At 46.5% G+C, this 18,578-nt stretch overlaps 1 protein-coding gene across 1 annotated transcript in view; it reads left to right on the forward strand.

Annotated features, from left to right (window-relative positions):
• The window catches only part of NPFFR1 (neuropeptide FF receptor 1), a 215,987-nt gene extending 203,536 nt beyond the window's left edge, over positions 1-12,451 (forward strand). The window contains exon 3 of the mRNA XM_066598769.1: positions 10,594-12,451. Within this exon, the coding sequence (XP_066454866.1) occupies positions 10,594-11,482 (889 nt within the window). The 3' untranslated portion in view covers positions 11,483-12,451. The remainder of the gene's footprint in view (positions 1-10,593) is intronic.
• Positions 12,452-18,578: the final 6,127 nt, after the last annotated feature.

Genomic DNA, 18,578 nt, shown 5'->3' on the forward strand with positions numbered 1-18,578 from the left:
CCTTACAGTTACATAATGGTTAGTGTATTTTCCGCTGTGGCCTTTTGAAAGCCTTTAGGTCCTGTGCAACCCGCAAAGCTGCTAAAGAAACATTTAATATCAAGAATGACAACAGTTCTCTTGCAATATCATCATGATTATTCATTCAAGCAAGCCAACGAGGATTAAATCGAATGCAAGGCCTATAGGGATGTTTGCTTATGACACCTTGAGCAAGAACAACTAGTACAAGGGAATGATTAGACACTCCTCTGGGTTCCTAAACAACCTTCCTAATATATGGAAAGCCATAAGGGTCACAATGCTCCATATTGATCTGAGACAGAGATTGATGGCAGCTCCTATAACAAGAGAATGTTCTTGTCATTGGACTACACCCAACACGCATCAATGAATTCTGTTTCCTGGCATATCATATACAAGGGAGAAATGCCATTATCTTCGGATAACACATCTATTAATCTCTACCTAGCAGTTCTAGAATCTACTGTACAATTAAAATTTCCCAAAACGCAAACTAGACAGCTACCCATGGGGGCAGTTTTAAACTCAAATTTTGACGCAGCTTTTGACCATGCATCCAAAAAGTCTTATGTATATGTTCTTTAAGGGCTTATTCACACGAACGATATTCTCACATGAGTTTTGTGCGATGGGATGTGCACTAAACTCATCGGAATATGAAATCCATTCTTTTAAAAGAATCGACTCACATTGGTGAAAATCGTATCATGTTCCAATTTTGGGTGCTCCGTCGGAGTGCCTCGCCCATTGTTTTCAATGGGACCTTGAAGGACATTGCATCGCACTCACATGCCGTACGATGTGCATGTGATTTGCAATATGATGTTTTCCCTCGAGCACTGCGATTTTCGAGTACTTCCGTGCTCGGGTGAAAAGATTCGGGGGGCGGAGGGGGGCGTGGTGGAGCGGGCGGTAGCAGCGGGGAACAGGGGGGAGCCCTCTCTCTCTCCCTCTCCCCCCCACTCCCCGCTGCAACCCCCCCACTCACCCACGGCGCCCCCCGAATCTTTTCTCGAAAATCGCGGCGCTCGGGTGAAAAAGGGGCGTGGCCGAGTAGGTTCGCTCATCTCTACTTGCAATCCTTTCATTCGTGTGAAAATTGCAATTTCACAGAAGCAATATGATTTTGAATCAAAAATGCTTTGCATCATCGTGAAAAATGCACGTTGGCAAGCACGGTATTGGGACGACTTTCTCTGTCTCATATCATGCTCACCCATGTGAATGCAAACTAAGGGCGTAATTGCACATGCCCAACCACAACGTACTTTGGCTATGAACGCTTTTGCCCGCGTGTTTGCGGATTTACTTTCCTTTTTTGCGCAGGCCTTGTTCACATGGGCATGGAACATATTCGCTACCTGATTTAAAAGGATATTTAGTCTAATAAGGTACAGATTAGAGATGAGCGAACGTACTCGTCCGAGCTCGATACTCGTTCGAGTATTAGCGTGTTCGAGATGCTCGTTACTCGTAACGAGTACCACGCGATGTTCGGGTTACTTTCACTTTCCTCTCTGAGACGTTAGCGCGCTTTTCTGGCCAATTGAAAGACAGGGAAGGCATTACAACTTCCCCCTGCGACGTTCAAGCCCTATACCACCCCCCTGCAGTGAGTGGCTGGGGAGATCAGGTGTCACCCGAGTATAAAAATCGGCCCCTCCCGCGGCTCGCCTCAGATGCGTTGTGAGATAGCTGAGGGACAGTGGTATCGTGTTGGAGCTGCTGTAGGGAGAGTGTTAGGAGTTAGTGTAGGCTTCAAGAACCCCAACGGTCCTTCTTAGGGCCACATCTAACCGTGTGCAGTAGTGTGGAGGCTGCTTTTAGCAGTGTTGCACTTTTTTTTTTTTGGTATATCGGCCGTGCAGCATTGCGCCCTGCAGTAATAGTCCAGGGACAGAAGTTGTGGTTAGGCAGGGAGAGTGTTAGGAGTGATTGTAGGCTTCAAGAACCCCAACGGTCCTTCTTAGGGCCACATCTAACCGTGTGCAGTACTGTGGAGGCTGCTTTTAGCAGTGTTGCACATTTTTTTTTTTTTGGTATATCGGCCGTGCAGAGTATTGCGCCCTGCAGTAATACTCCAGGGAGAGAATTGTGTAGGCAGGGCCAGAAGACATATATTATAGATTGAATATACGCAGTGGTCCTTTGGAAAAAAATCTATTTGGCCTGCCTGTCACTGTGCTCAGTGTTCTGGGTCCGTGTGTGCTGGGGGTAGTAGTTCTCCAAATAAATACGCAGCCAGCTAAGTGTTACAGCAGGCTTGCGCCAAATTATTTCCTGGCTCTGAAATCACCGGTCTGTTGCAGTTAATAACAGTGCAACACTGCGGTTCCGTCACACAGTCCAGGGAGAGAATTGTGTAGGCAGGGCCAGAAGACATATATTATAGATTGAATATACGCAGTGGTCCTTTTGAAAAAAATATTGGAAAAAAATCTATTTGGCCTGCCTGTCACTCTGCTCAGTGTTCTGGGTCCGTGTGTGCTGGGGGTAGTAGTTCTCCAAATAAATACGCAGCCAGCTAAGTGTTACAGCAGGCTTGCGCCAAATTATTTCCTGGCTCTGAAATCACCGGTCTGTTGCAGTTAATAACAGTGCAACACTGCGGTTCCGTCACACAGTCCAGGGAGAGAATTGTGTAGGCAGGGCCAGAAGACATATATTATAGATTGAATATACGCAGTGGTCCTTTGGAAAAAAATCTTGAAAAAAAATCTATTTGGCCTGCCTGTCACTGTGCTCAGTGTTCTGGGTCCGTGTCTGCTGGGGGTAGTAGTTCTCCAAATAAATACGCAGCCAGCTAAGTGTTACAGCAGGCTTGCGCCAAATTATTTCCTGGGGTTCCGTAAACGAAGTCAGCCTCCAACCACAGGCCAATAAGCGGCATATTTAATTACAGCGTTCTGTTTCTGCACTACTGCTAATACACCATGCTGAGGGGTAGGGGTAGGCCTATAGGACGTGGACGCGGGCGAGGACGCGGAGGCCCAAGTCAGGGTGTGGGCACAGGTCGAGCCACTGCGGTGGCCAGCGGTAGAGGCAGGGCCAGACCGAATAATCCACCAACTGGTTCCCAAAGCGCCCCCTCGCGCCATGCCACCCTGCAGAGGTCAAGGTGCTCTACGGTGTGGCAGTTTTTCACAGAGACGCCTGACGACCGACGAACAGTGGTGTGCAACCTTTGTCGCGCCAAGATCAGCTGGGGAGGCACCACCACCAGCATGCGCAGGCATATGATGGCCAAGCACCCCACAAGGTGGGACGATGCCCGTTCACTGCCTCCGGTTTGCACCACTGCCTCTCCCCCTGTGCCCCAACCTGCCACTGAGATCCAACCCCCCTCTCAGGACACAGGCAGTACCGTCTCCTGGCCTGCACCCACACCCTCACCTCCGCTGTCCTCGGCCCCATCCAGCAATGTCTCTCAGCGTAGCGTCCAGACGTCGCTAGCGCCACAGTTTGAGCGCAAGCGCAAGTACGACGCCACGCACCCGCACGCTCAAGCGTTAAACGTGCACATTGCAAAATTGATCAGCCTAGAGATGCTGCCATATAGGCATGTGGAAACGGAGGCTTTCAAAAGCATGATGGCGGCGGCGGCCCCGCACTACTCGGTTCCCAGTCGCCACTACTTTTCCTGATGTGCCGTCCCAGCCCTGCACGACCACGTCTCCCGCAACATTGTACGCGCCCTCACCAATGCGGTTACTGCCAAGGTCCACTTAACAACAGACACGTGGACAAGCACAGGCGGGCAGGGCCACTATATCTCCCTGACGGCACATTGGGTGAATTTAGTGGAGGCTGGGACAGAGTCAGAGCCTGGGACCGTTCACGTCCTACCCACCCCCCGAATTGCGGGCCCCAGCTCGGTGGTGGTATCTGCGGGGGTGTATGCTTCCTCCACTAAACCCTCCTCCTCCTCCTCCTACGCAACCTCTGTCTCGCAATCAAGATGTGTCAGCAGCAGCAGCACGTCGCCAGCAGTCGGTGTCACGCGGCGTGGCAGCACAGCGGTGGGCAAGCGTCAGCAGGCCGTGCTGAAACTACTCAGCTTAGGAGAGAAGAGCCACATGGCCCACGAACTGCTGTAGGGTCTGACAGAGCAGACCGACCGCTGGCTTGCGCCGCTGAGCCTCCAACCGGGCATGGTCGTGTGTGACAACGGCCGTAACCTGGTGGCGGCTCTGCAGCTCGGCAGCCTCACGCGCGTGCCATGCCTGGCCCATGTCTTTAATTTGGTGGTTCAGCGCTTTCTGAAAAGCTACCCCCACTTGTCATACCTGCTCGGAAAGGTGCGCCAGCTCTGCGCACATTTCCGCAAATCCCACACGCACGCTGCCACCCTGCGGACCCTGCAACATCGGTTTAATCTGCCAGTGCACCGACTGCTGTGCGACGTGCACACACAGTGGAACTCTACGCTCCACATGTTGGCCAGACTCTATGAGCAGCGCAGAGCTATAGTGGAATACCAACTCCAACTTGCGCGGCGTAGTGGGAGTCAGCCTCCTCAATTATTTACAGAAGAGTGGGCCTGGTTGGCAGCCATCTGCCAGGTCCTTGGAAAATTTGAGGAGTCTACCCAGATGGTGAGCGGGGATGCTGCAATCATTAGCGTCACCATTCCTCTGCTATGCCTCTTGAGAAGTTCCCTGCAAAGCATAAAGGCAGACGCTTTGGAATCAGAAACGGAGGCGGGGGAAGACAGTATGTCGCTGGATAGTCAGAGCAACCTCATGTCTATATCTCAGCGCGTTGAGGAGGAGGGGGAGGAGCATGAGGAGGAGGGGGAAGAGACAGCTTGGCCCACTGCTGAGGGGACAGATGCTGCTTGCCTGTCATCCTTTCAGCGTGTATGGCCAGAGGAGGAGGAGGGGGAGGAGCATGAGGAGGAGGGAGAAGAGACAGCTTGGCCCACTGCTGAGGGTACAGATGCAGCTTGCCTGTCATCCCTTCAGCGTGTATGGCCAGAGGAGGAGGAGGAGGAGGATCCTGAAAGTGATCTTCCGAGTGAGGACAGCTATGTGTTGCGTACAGGTACCCTGGCACACATGGCTGACTTCATGTTAGGATGCCTTTCTCGTGACCCTCGCGTTACACGCATTCTGGCCACTATGGATTACTGGGTGCACACACTGCTCGATCCACGGTATAAGGAGAGCCTTTGCACTCTCATTCCCGAAGAGGAAAGGGGTTCGAGAATGATGCTATACCACAGGGCGCTGGTGGACAAGCTGATGGTAAACTTCCCATCCGACAGCGCTAGTGGCCGAAGGCGCATTTCCGCGGCCCAGGTAGCAGGGGAGGCGCAGAGATCAGGCAGCATGTACAGCGCAGGCAGGGGAACACTCTCTAAGGCCTTTGATAGCTTTATGGCTCCCCAGCAAGACTGTGTCACCGGTCCCCAGTCAAGGCTGAGTTGGCGGGAGCACTGTAAAAGGATGATGAGGGAGTACGTAGCCGATTGCAGCACCGTCCTCGGTGACGCCTCTGCCCCCTACAACTACTGGGTGTTGAAGCTGGACACGTGGCCTGAACTCGCGCTGTATGCCCTGGAGGTGCTTGCTTGTCCTGCGGCTAGCGTCTTGTCAGAGAGTGTGTTTAGTGTGGCTGGGGGAATCATCACGGATAAGCGTACCCACCTGTCAACCGACAGTGCTGACAGGCTTACACTCATCAAGATGAACAAAGCCTGGATTTCCCCAGACTTCTCTTCTCCACCAGCGGACAGCAGCGATACCTAAGCAATACGTAGGCTGCACCCGCGGATGGAAGCATCGTTCTCTATCACCATCCAAAACGGGGACCTTTTCGCTTCATCTATCTGTGTATAATATTCCTCCTCCTCCTCCTGCTCCTCCTCCTGAAACCTCACATAATCACGCTGAACGGGCAATTTTTCTTAGGCCCACAAGGCTCAGTCATATAATTTTTCTAAACAATTTTTATACGTTTCAATGCTCATTAAAGCGTTGAAACTTTCACCTGAACCAATTTTTATTTTAACTGGGCTGCCTCCAGGCCTAGTTACCAATTAAGCCACATTAACCAAAGCGATTAATGGGTTTCACCTGCCCTCTTGGTTGGGCATGGGCAATTTTTCAGAGGTACATTAGTACTGTTGATACAGCAATTTTTGTGGGCCCTCGCCTACAGTGTAATCAAATTAATTTTTAGCCCACCTGCATTAAAGCTGACATTACCTCAGCTGTGCTGGGCACTGCAATGGGATATATTTATGTACCGCCAGTGGGTTCCAGGGAGCCACCCATGCTGTCGGTCCACACGGAGTTGTAACTGCATGTGTCCACTTCTAAAGAACCCCAGTCTGACTGGGGCATGCAGTGTGGGCCGAAGCCCACCTGCATTAAGCACGACATTACTACCTCAGCTGTGTTGGGCAATGCAATGGGATATTTTTATGTACCGCCAGTGGGTTCCAGGGAGCCACCCATGCTGTCGGTCCACACGGAGTTGTAACTGCATGTGTCCACTTCTAAAGAACCCCAGTCTGACTGGGGCATGCAGTGTGGGCCGAAGCCCACCTGCATTAAGCATGACATTACTACCTCAGCTGTGCTGGGCAATGGAATGGGATATTTTTATGTACCGCCGGTGGGTTCCTGGCACCCACCCATGCTGTGGGTCCACAGGGAGTTGTAAATGCATCTGTTTCCACTTCTAAAGAACCCCAGTCTGACTGGGGCATGCAGTGTGGGCCGAAGCCCACCTGCATTAAACATGACAATACTACCTCAGCTGTGATGGGCAATGCAATGGGATATTTGTATGTACCGCCAGTGGGTTCCAGGGAGCCACCCATGCTGTGGGTGCACACGGAATTCCCATTGCGGAGTTGTACCTGCCTGTGACTATATTTAAAAAACTGCGGTCTGACTGGGGCATGCAGACACCTTGACAGAATGAATAGTGTGTGGCACATAGGTTCCCCATTGCTATGCCCACGTGTGCAGCTCCAGATGGAGGTGGCACAGGATTGGATTTCTCATTGCTTCTGTACAGCATTGTGGGCTATCGCCCCGCCACTTTTAAAGAGGGTCGCTGCCTAGCCGTGCCAACCCTCTGCAGTGTGTGCCTGCTTTTCCTGTGGCAGATGCACTTATAAATAGACATGAGGGTGGCGTGGCATGAGGGCAGCTGAAGGCTGCGCAGGGACAGTATGGTGTGCGCTGTGGACACTGGGTCATGGGGGGGGGGATTTGGCAGCATGTAACCCAGGAGAAGTGGCAGCGGAGTGTCATGCAGGCAGTGATTGTGCTTTGTTGGAGGTAGTGTGGTGCTTAGCTAGGGTATGCATTGCTAATGAGGGCTTTTCAGATGTAAAAGTTGTTGGGGGGGGCACTCTTGCTGCTATTGTAGCTTAATAGTGGGACCTGTGAACTTGAGATGCAGCCCAACATGTAGCCCCTCGCCTGCCCTATCCGTTGCTGTGTCGTTCCCATCACTTTCTTTAATTGCCCCAATTTTCACCAATGAAAACCTTAGCGAGCATCGGCGATATACAAAAATGCTCGGGTCGCCCATTGACTTCAATGGGGTTCGTTACTCGAAACGAACCCTCGAGCATCGCGGAAAATTCGTCTCGAGTAACGAGCACCCGAGCATTTTGGTGCTCGCTCATCTCTAGTACAGATGTCTTAGTTTTTCCTGCAGTTTAGCAGTGTGCTAACATGCTATTGTGCGTGTTCTAATTTTTTTGCGCACGCGAGAAATGCTTGTGCAAAAATGGGAAGGTGATTGAACAAATTGAAAGTAGTGGGTTCTATTCTCGGGATTTTGTGCACACATTTTTGCGTGTGCAAAAGTATTCGCAAATATGCCTGAGTGAATTCCCACATCACAGATTTGTTGCAGTAATTTCTGCAACTGGCCAATTTATGGGAACGGAGCTTGCTGAAGTCTATGGACAGCCTGCCAGATGGGAATTCACCCTTATCATTCGCCATTTTTATCTGACCTTCTCAGTATAGCTTTGTATAGTATTGGTTCATGTACCTCAAATAGCGACACGTGATCATGGATGACCGTGTAATATAGCGGTCATTATATTACAGTGCATAGGCATTTGGATTTCCTACTCAGTTTTGTAGGTACATTCAGAACTGTCTCGCCTCTTACCTCCAACCACCACCTCCTGCATCACTCTGGTCATCCTATCACTGTGAATTGCATATTACAGAGCTGTCTCTGGCCCAAATATGGTGCAATAGAACAGCAGCAAGGAAAATGTATTGCATAAGTCACATGGGGAGTGCTGCATTACCACTCAAACTGATAATGAGCTATTTAAATTAGAGCTTTTTTTAATTGTGGGAGGGAAAAAGGAAATTTGGAGCTATGTTATTTACAAAGGATGCATTCACGTGAAAAAATATTACGCCAGTGGAGTGTTCCTTTATTATAAAATGGTCAATAGAATATTTCTACCCCCTGTGTGTGGTACTCCCACATGCAGGAGGAATAAGAGAGGGAGCATGAAGTTCGCAGGGCAATGATAAACTTTACTTGGCCGTTGAATAGTGGTACAGTCACGATAATGCAATCAGCGTATGTTCAGTTGCACTCATAAAACAGCTTAGAAAAGTGTGATACAGTCCAGAACTCTCTAACAACTCTGAAACGCTTTCAAGTATGCGCAGTCATTCAGTTACTTCTCCGACAATTCTTTGGCCACCTTGAAATATACACAGTCCCTTAATCACTGTCAGGCCATTTCTTGCAATATACACAATTTGAATATTATTATCAGGCCTCTTGTGGATCCATGGGTTCTCAATATGGCATTAGTGTATATTGGACTCACTGTCCTTGGGTGGTTTTTTTCCTCACAATGTTGCAGTAAATGACTGGAGCTTCCTCAACTTCCATGGCCAACTGTCCGACACCTCAGTCCAAACAGGAGGCTCCGGGGATGTTGCTAACACAACTCTGCTCCCAGGCTCCAACCTTGCTCCACCTGTTTTTTTTTCTGCTATGGCAACACACACCTGCCATGAGCCTACGTATTGGACCTCCAGTGCTTATGACAAAATATGGCCTTACCATATTTACTTGCCCTATTTGTTCCAATCACCTTAGTTCTCGGGTGGTGAGAACCTGTGCAGGACACCCCTTTATAGAAGAACAGTTTTCTTAGCAAAAAAGTTGGTGGGTAATTGACCATAGGTTCGAAGAAAAAGTCTAAAGGGGGTAACAAACATCAGCCAAGACCATCAGTTCTATACTTTATTTTATATTTAAAATTGTTCTATCATATATTTCACAGTAGGGTACAATTGTTTCTTATTTATACTGGAAGATCTAATCTGTTAGCTCGTCATGGTTAATACAGTATAAATGTCTTATGTCATGTATTTTCAACACTTAAAATTGTGAATCGGTCTTTTATTGGTCTCTCTTATCTCTTTTATTGGTCTCTTTCATCTCTTTTATTGGTCTCTTTTATCATCTGTCTTTTTGTTAAACTGTTGAGGAAAGGTTTTAAAGGTTGTATTGTGATTGATGTCTGTGGCCAACAAGGCTAGTTTTTCTGTTAGTCCTTCAGACTAACAGGGCATACCAGTCAAGACAACGGATGTAGACCTGCTATGCCACAAAACCAATTTGGCTTATGCTAGGTCTGGGGTCCCCTGGTTATTATCCTTTAATCACACCAATTAGGACCTGGTCTTCACTGCAAGAAACTCTAGGCTGTTACCCCAGAATTAGTCTTGGTAATGAGGCAACGGACACAAACTGGTCAGGGTTACCATGATGTGGTACCGAATGAGCAGATAGAGACCTGGTCATAGAACAAAACCAAGGTCAGGGCAGGCAAAATTCTGATGCATAATGGTGAAACAGGTCATGGCTCAAAGCAGGCAGCAGACAGCGAAAGTGTGGTCATTAAACAAGCCAAGGTCATGAGTGGAGAAGATGGAAAAGCTGAGTGGAACAAAACCAGGAAAATTGTAAGCACCTTTGCACACTAGAGATAAAGGGAGCCTTAAATAGACCAAGACCTGTCAGGATTTGCCAGGGACAGAGAATTTGGGTGTGTGTACTGGTCTGTTAAGAGGCGGGCTGTGCGCGCACACCCTACGGGCAGCAGTAAAGCAGTGATGGATGGCCAGATGGTATTTTTTTGTTCTCTCAAGCCCTCTGCACACATACTATTTTGTAAGGGTATTTAAATGCTTGTAGAAACTCAATGAGTTTCAAGTAATTTTTTCATAACATGTTTTACAAATGTTTTGGTAACTTTTTTTAAATTTTGTAACATTTAATTTTTTTTTCTGGAATTTTTGAAGTCCTATAGAGAAGCCTGATGAATACAATGCCAGAAAAAAATTCCATGCTCAGAGCATGCTGAATTTTAAACAAAACAAAGCATGAACATCAAAAACCCTGTGTGCATATAATTTGCTGTAGTCTGCTGACCAAAGAAAGCAGCTATAAATGGCACAAAAAATGCTGAGATAAATACTGTGCAGGAATCCAGCCTTATTGTTTTTTAAACTAAATGATGCTTCTAATAACACTAATGTTTTCTTTTCTTGGCAGGTTCCGTTGTATTGTTTATCCGTTCCGACAGAAGCTCACGCTAAGAAAAGCTATAGTCACAATAATCGTCATATGGGTTTTAGCGTTCATCATAATGTGCCCATCAGCTGTAACTTTGACGGTGACCAAGGATGATTATCACTTTATGGTTGATGATTACAATAATTTCTATCCACTCTACTCCTGCTGGGAAGCCTGGCCAGATAAGGAAATGCGAAAGATCTACACAACTGTCTTGTTTTCGCATATATATCTAGCCCCTCTGACCTTGATTGTTATCATGTATGCTCGGATTGCTTTCAAACTCTTCAAATCATCTGCCACCATCCGAGGATCCATGTCTGAAGAAGAAGAAGGTCGTAGGGTATCCAGGAGGAAAGTAAGAGTTATAAACATGTTAATTATTGTAGCCCTCTTCTTTACAATTTCTTGGTTGCCACTTTGGACCTTAATGTTGCTAACAGATTATGGGAATCTCGATGATCATCAGCTCAACATCATCGCCGTATATGTATTTCCCTTTGCTCATTGGCTGGCCTTCTTCAACAGTAGCATCAATCCTATAATTTATGGCTACTTTAATGAGAACTTCCGCCGGGGTTTTCAGGAAGCTTTTAAAGTTCAGTTCTGCTCAATGAATAAAGAGCACAAGGAAACATATTCCGAAAGGAAAAACAGTGGGCTCATGTTTGGTGTAAGAAACAGGATTTTTGTTGAAGTGCAACCCAGCGAATCAGCTCAAGGCTCAGACTCATGCAACGGTAACACAGCAAAGGGTGGTATGTTCTCTTTAAGAAGTGGGAAGATAGCCCATCATGGAATGGCAGTTGAAGAATTAGACAATAAAAGCTCCAATAACACAGTCAGCATACCAGCATGGGATATATGAACCTGATAAAACTTTTGTTTTTGTGGTGAATATGTAACATCAAAGGACTGTTGAAAGGAATGCAATTTGTATAACTCCAAGTAATGATAAAAACTTTGAGATTTTCTGAGTCCATTTTCCATAAAAAAAACATTAAAATTCACTCTCACCAATGATGGTATTAAAGGAGTTGTCCCATCACAGCTAATTATCCCCTATCCAGAGGCTAAGGTATCTGACCAGAGGGGATCCAATCGATCCCGAGATTTTAGAACTGGCATGTTCCAATGCTTTGGCAGTGGAGGCTGCAGATCTGCACCTTCACTCCATTCACTTCAATGGGACTGACACAGATAACCAAGTTCAAGCACTCAGCTGCCCAGTGCTCCAATTTAACTGAATGGGGCAGAGGAGCCTCCCATGCCTAAATCTCGGGATCTGTGGAAGTCTCAGTGGTTGTACCTCCACCAATTATTTAGTCAACCTGTGCATAGAAGATAATTTGCTGAGAGAGAAAAAAACTCTTTAAGTGGAATTTATTAACTGCCTCAAATGAGGGAATAAACATATTTAATGGGTCATCAATATTTGATGAGATTTTCACATCATCATAAGGCTGCCTTCACATCTACGGTGGAGATTCCGTTTTCCTGTTCTGTCCTGCAAACAGGAAAGGGAAATCCTCTGGCCAAATGGTTCCATCTTGTGATGGAATCGAACAGTGCCGAATGGACCTCATTGACTATAATGGGGTTCATTTGGGCTCTATTCAGATGTCTAGCATTTCACCATACATAAAAGTCCTACGTGCAGGACTTTTTCTTCTGGCATTTTATGACATTTTATGCCAGATCTGAGACGGAACCTCAGAGTTCCAGTTCAGATGTGGAAGCAGCCTAAGTGGTTCATATATGTTGTTACATATATTGTCTGTATAATAATTTTTTCTATAATGTTATACTAAATCCAGCACATTTTTAGTGAGCAAAAAAACTCTTCAAGTGGGTTTACAGGTTTCATGTGAATACCAATTAATCACTGTATAATGAAAGTTTCTTGATCTCTGTTTGATGCCAGCAAATGGAAACATTTTTTGTTCAGAGGCTAAAAACTGACCATGATGTGAGTGTGCCACATGTATATGTGTTGTCAATATCTTGTATGATTTAGAAAACTCATTTTTAAATACCCTATTAAGAAATTCTGAGTTATAAGTCACCTTTCTGGACATGTCTACTTTAGTAACACTTGTATTCTCCATGACATAACAATTCTGGACCATCTCTTCTTAAAACCCTGTGTTGTGCCGTTTCTCTGCTCTTTCTTCTGGAAATTTATGAATAAAATTTGACAACTGAGTGTTATCTCTTAAGTGTTCCTTAAGCAGTCTCACAACGTCCAATCATTGAAGAGAGTCAGCTTGTAGAACAGCACATCCCTTTGACAAAATGAACAGGCCTTGGGCATTTAGTTTTGAAAGGGCGGCCCCAGAAATAACCAATTGGTTTTATCAATTTCCTCACGGCAGCAGCATTTGACCGCTGTCTCTTGCCACACCAATAGCAAAAGTGGGGGGAGGGGGGGTGGAATATGTCTGGGCTGCAGATTACACTGTGTGAGAGGGAGGACCACACCAATAAGTAAGGTAAGGAGTGCCTGCCAAGGCACAAATAGCCTCACCCCCACCTGATCCAATGAAAGCAACGAGAGCAAGCTTAGCCAGAAAGAATGGGTTGGCTAAGCTCTACGGTGAAAGATATGGCTCCCCCTTCTGACCGTACTGCCTCTTGAGTCAAATTGAGTGTAAGCTTGGCTCTTACAGTGACTTCTGGACCTCCAGTGATGCCTACAGCCATTCACTCCTTAATACGGGTTAGACCTGGTAATCCCAGCTGTTTATTGAGTCCCAACCATGCTGACCTGCTTGCTGCAGGAGCTAGGCATCTTTCTATCCCAGGACCAGTCAGCCCAGAAAGAGCCGTTTGCAGGTAAATGTAGGAGTCTGGTCTTTACCTTCACACAACTACTGTGCTGACCAAGATTCTGGAATGGGAGGTTGGTGGCTGGCCTAAAGGCGGGATGTGGAAGACAAGAACTGAATTGACACAAATGACTCACTGTGCGGTATTTGACTCTGCTCCCATTTTAACTATATTTTTGGTTTTATGTTTAGTGATGAAACAGAAGATGGAAAAAAAGCCTGCTTGAGTGCTGGACTGATGGGGTTTTTATTTGTTTACCCTGTTTTGCTATATGACTTATACAGTTGATATAAAGTCTACACGCTCTTGTTGAAATGCCAGGTTTTTGTCATCTTAAAAAATCTGACAGATGAATTACTTCAGATTGATTGCCACCTTCAGTGTGACCCGTTATCTGTACAATTCCATTAAAAAAAAAAACTTAAATGCTCTATTTTCCTGCGCATTTCTGCACCAAGGGTCCCCATAGAAGTCTATGGGAGGTGCGCAAATGCGCAATACAATACTCAATTCTGCTGAAAAAAAAAACACATCTGGACCTCATTAGCTAATTCAATCAGGGAGTGTTTGTCTGATGGATTCTCAGCCCGATGTTGCGCTTGCCAATGTGTGTTTTACATGCGGATGCGGGGCATTTTTCATACTGAAATACTTGCACTGCTTCAGTGAAATTGCAATCCTCAGGTGCGCATTTTACACGCATTACTGAATCACAAGCGTTTCCCATTGTTTTCAATAAGAAACATCACTTTGCACTCGCATTCACATCGCACGGTCTGCGAGTGCCTTATGGTGCCTTTAAAGGACTTCATATTAGTATGATTTCTGTGCGTCTGGCAACATGCAAAACTCACTGCATTGCAAAGAATGAATTCCGCTGTGAAAATCTGCACCATTTACACAATAAATAGAGTAAAGGCCCATTTAGACCCAAAAATTCTCACTCAAAATTTGCTCAAAGCCGTCTTTTGAGCGATAATGCCATCTTTTGTGCCTAAATGCACAGACATTGTGCAGTTTTCGTGCACAATTCGTTCCTCACTCAGTTTACGTTTTCTTGAATTGAGCGATGAACTCTTATCAGCGGTGCAGGCTGTTATCATAGTCGGCAGCGCTGATAAGATTCTTTTAGCTCTCGTCCCGCTGGTAGTTCATATTGGGACACAGCTGTAAGTGCGGAGAACTATGCAGCTGTTTGCTTATGCAGAACAGCTGTATTGTTCTCCGAGTGATAGCGGCGATGTTCCGCTCCGCCTGCCTAGCTGTTTAGTAGCTACTTAGCTACTATAGATTATGCAAAGATGATCACTCAAAACTGCAAGCAAATTGTGTTTGTTAAAACCCCAATGCCTTACATTGCAGTGGAATGTAGGCATGAAATCCACAATCAAAATTCAGCAGCAAATCTGTGATGTGTGAACCCAGCCTTAGGGTATGATGATACATTGTGAATAAACTCCACATGAACAATTATCGATGTAACCCTCTACTGTGAGCCTGCAGCACGTAAGTGCAATATTTCTAAACACATAATACGCCTACATGGTACAGTGATACCAGTTATTTGCAGAAAGCCTTGTATAAATGTTCCAAGACCAAGTCCTTACATGCAGGTAAACATTTAATAGTGTTCTTCCAAAAAGCTTCTACTTGTAGGCATATGTCCCATTTGCACCATGTTTAATCCCTTATTTTGGGGTATGTGGTGCATCAGGGTTTAATACAGCAGGCTAGCAGGGGTTGTAGTTCTTATGTCATGTGGCAGGGTGGCTTCACTAACCTGGAGGTCCCGGGCTCCACTACTCTTTTGTCAAGGGAGCTGCTTCAGTTATACAGAGTGCAGGATAGACGTCTGTCACAAAGATTTCGTGAAACAACTTTAAACTTTACTATACCGTGTTATGCACATTCAGGTTACAATAGTCAATGATAGCATAATGTGAGGTATTACACAACAGCAGTAGATGAATGCTCATTTGGTTATCATGACTTTAAAGGTGACTCCTTCAGCAGAGCTACTGAAGATACAGCCAATAATGCTTTTGAGAAAGTATCTTACTTGGTTAGTAACAGGAATATCTTTGCTAACAGTTATTGATTTAATTCTTTACATGCACAGTCCAATTTAGATTAGCCTCTGCTGTGGGGCTCCACTCGAATTGCATTACAATATCCACTTGTTACTCACAATTCAGTCCTGTCAAACGGTACCTGAAGGACGCATGTGTAGCTGACTAGTGCTGTTTCCACCGGAGGTTAGAAAACACAGCAGACACGGAGGGTCCTTGTACAGCCTATCCTCTCTACCAATAGCTTCAGCTCTGTTCGTTTTCCTCAGAGCTCATGACGCAGTAATTCCCTTCACAGCATGGACTGGCACAAAAAGCAGCATTGCACAAATGGCAGGGTGTGTGAAGACTCCAGGGGCTCTTGCTCATGGCTTTTCACTGAGCTGACAGGCTGAACGCCTTCTCTCTCACTCTACATCCCAAAAACTGAACTATAACTATCTGGCTGCTGTCTGGCTCCTCCCACATTCCCCAGGATTGCCCTGCAAAACAGATACAATTTGGTTTTGTAAAAATTGATGCAACTCTGCAAAATTTGCTAAAGGATGTGTCTGATAACCAACATCACATTGTATCTCTACAATTTAACCTTTATAGCTCTGCATAGTCTGAGTTTATGCAAGGTTTTGCAAATAAGGCTACTAGGTACAAACAATATATATTATTATGCATGTGAAAAATATGCTTCATGCAACCACATGACAACTTTGCACTTGGGTGTAACAAGAGATTTGGTGCTGGGACACTACAGGTATGTGTGGAGGAGAATCAGGGGTATGTCCTGCTCCATACAGTACATTGGCCGGAATCAGCTGCGATCAGCACTCATGTTGATCGTGGCTGTTAGCCATTTAAATGCTGCCATAAATTCTGACACCGATGCCTTAGGGTTGCCATGGCAGCAGGGGGCCTTCTAAAAGCCCCCAGCACTGCCATTGCAGATTGCCTATTAAACCATGCCTGTGGTGTGGCTTGATAGATTGCTTGTCAGCTTATACTATAAAAGAAATCAAAAAGTGGAGACATCACTCAAAATACATTTACTATCAGAATTATACATACTTATAATAAATACTCTAACCACATTAAATAATGCAAGGTTCTTGGTATATAATTTGATCAAATCATATTGGCCCGTCTACCAACAACCAGGTGACCAAGCTCTCAGATGGGTCCTAACGCTAATAGCAGGTGGTTTAATCTTAACCTGGGAAAGATGGGTACCTATCTTTAAGAATGCCCTCTCTTGGGACTAAGCCTACAAATAAAACCAGGGAAGGTAGGATACCATTTATATGGTCCAATAGGTGGGACAGAAGGTAATGTGCACGTGTGCACGACCAAGTGGAGGCAGCCACAACTCCACAATATTTGTAGAAAAAAAAGGATAAAATAGGTCAGCACTTCTCAGTAGAAATCTATAGGTGCACGTTAAACCATGGCTTCAACATACATAGAAGCAGAAACCAAAAAGTGGCAACAGCACGCAAGATAAATTTACTATTAGAATTATACATATCTATCACAGTATAAAGTGATATTATGGCATTACATCATACCGCAGGAGCAATCAAACCAACACAAGTTTATGTTCCCTATTAGAGATGAGCGAGCACCAAAATGCTTGAGTGCGCGTTACTCGAGTCGAACTTTTCGCGATGCTCGAGGGTTCGTTTCGAGTAACGAACGCCATTGAAGTCAATGGGCGACCCGAGCATTTTTGTATATTGCCGATGCTCACTAAGGTTTTCATTTGTGAAAATCTGCAAAACCCAAGAAAGTGCTGGAAATGACACAGAAACGGATAGGGCAGGCGAGGGGCAACATGCTGGGCTGCATTTCAGGTTCCCAGGTCCCACTATTCAGCCACAATAGCGGCAAGAGTGGGCCCCCCCCCCCCCCCCTACCAATTTTTACTTCGGACAAACCATCATTAGCAAGGCACACCTTAGCTAAGCACCACACTACCTCCAACAAAGCACAAGCACTGCCTGCGGGACACACCCCTGCCTCTTCTCCTGGGTGTTATATGCTGCCCAACCCCCCCCCCCCCACCCAAGACGCAGTGTTCACAGCACACACCAAAGTGTCCCTGCGCAGCCTTCAGCTGCCCTCATGCCACACGCTGGCCTCACAGCCACACCACCCTCATGTCTATTTATAAGTGCGTCTGCCATGAGGAGGAACCGCAGGCACACATTGCAGAGGGTTGGCAGGGCCAGGCAGCGACCCTCTTCAAAAGGGGCGGGGCGATAGCCCACAATGCTGTACAGAAGCAATGAGATCTCCAATCCTGTGCCACCTCCGTCAGGAGCTGCAAACGTGGGCATAGCAATGGGGAATCCATGTGCCACACAGTATTCATTCTGTCAAGGTGTCGCATAGCTCAATCCGCACTGCAAGGGGAAAGCCGTCAGCGCCTTTGTGCCAGACAGGTCAAACACCGCGATGGGAACTAAGTTTGTATCAACAGCATAGGGGGATCCTAGGAAGCCCAAGACATGAACCAAAAATTGATCTGAGAGGCCAAACATGGCAGACTTGCACCGCGCCCATGACATAGGCCTCGGGCCACAGCTTCAGCAATCCTAGGCAGGAAGCGGACTTTCACTGCACCAAGGACACAGGCCTCTGCACAAACCCTCAGGAATCGCAGGCCTACAGTGGACTCCAATGCTAGCGTAGCTGTGCACGTCTCATTAGCGCTGTATTGCTCCTGTAGTTTGTCCCATTGCAGTGCCCCGGATAGTAGAGCTAACATCAGATTAATTACAGATGGGCTTCGGCCCACACTGCATTCCCCAGTCAGACCAGGGTTTTTAATACATAGACACAGGCAGGTACAACTCACTAATGTGAAGTCCGTGTGGACCGACAGCATGGGTGGGTCCCTAGAACCCACCGGCGGTACATAAATATATCCCATTGCAGTGCCCAGCACAGCTGAGGTAACGTCAGGTTTAATGCAGGTGGGCTTCGGCCCACACTGCATGCCCCAGTCTGACTGGGGTTTTTAATACATAGACACTGGCAGGTACAAATCCCTAATGTGAAGTCCCTGTGGAC

The sequence above is a fragment of the Eleutherodactylus coqui genome, chromosome 4 (assembly GCF_035609145.1).
Source record: "Eleutherodactylus coqui strain aEleCoq1 chromosome 4, aEleCoq1.hap1, whole genome shotgun sequence".
In the NCBI taxonomy this organism is placed as follows: domain Eukaryota; kingdom Metazoa; phylum Chordata; class Amphibia; order Anura; family Eleutherodactylidae; genus Eleutherodactylus; species Eleutherodactylus coqui.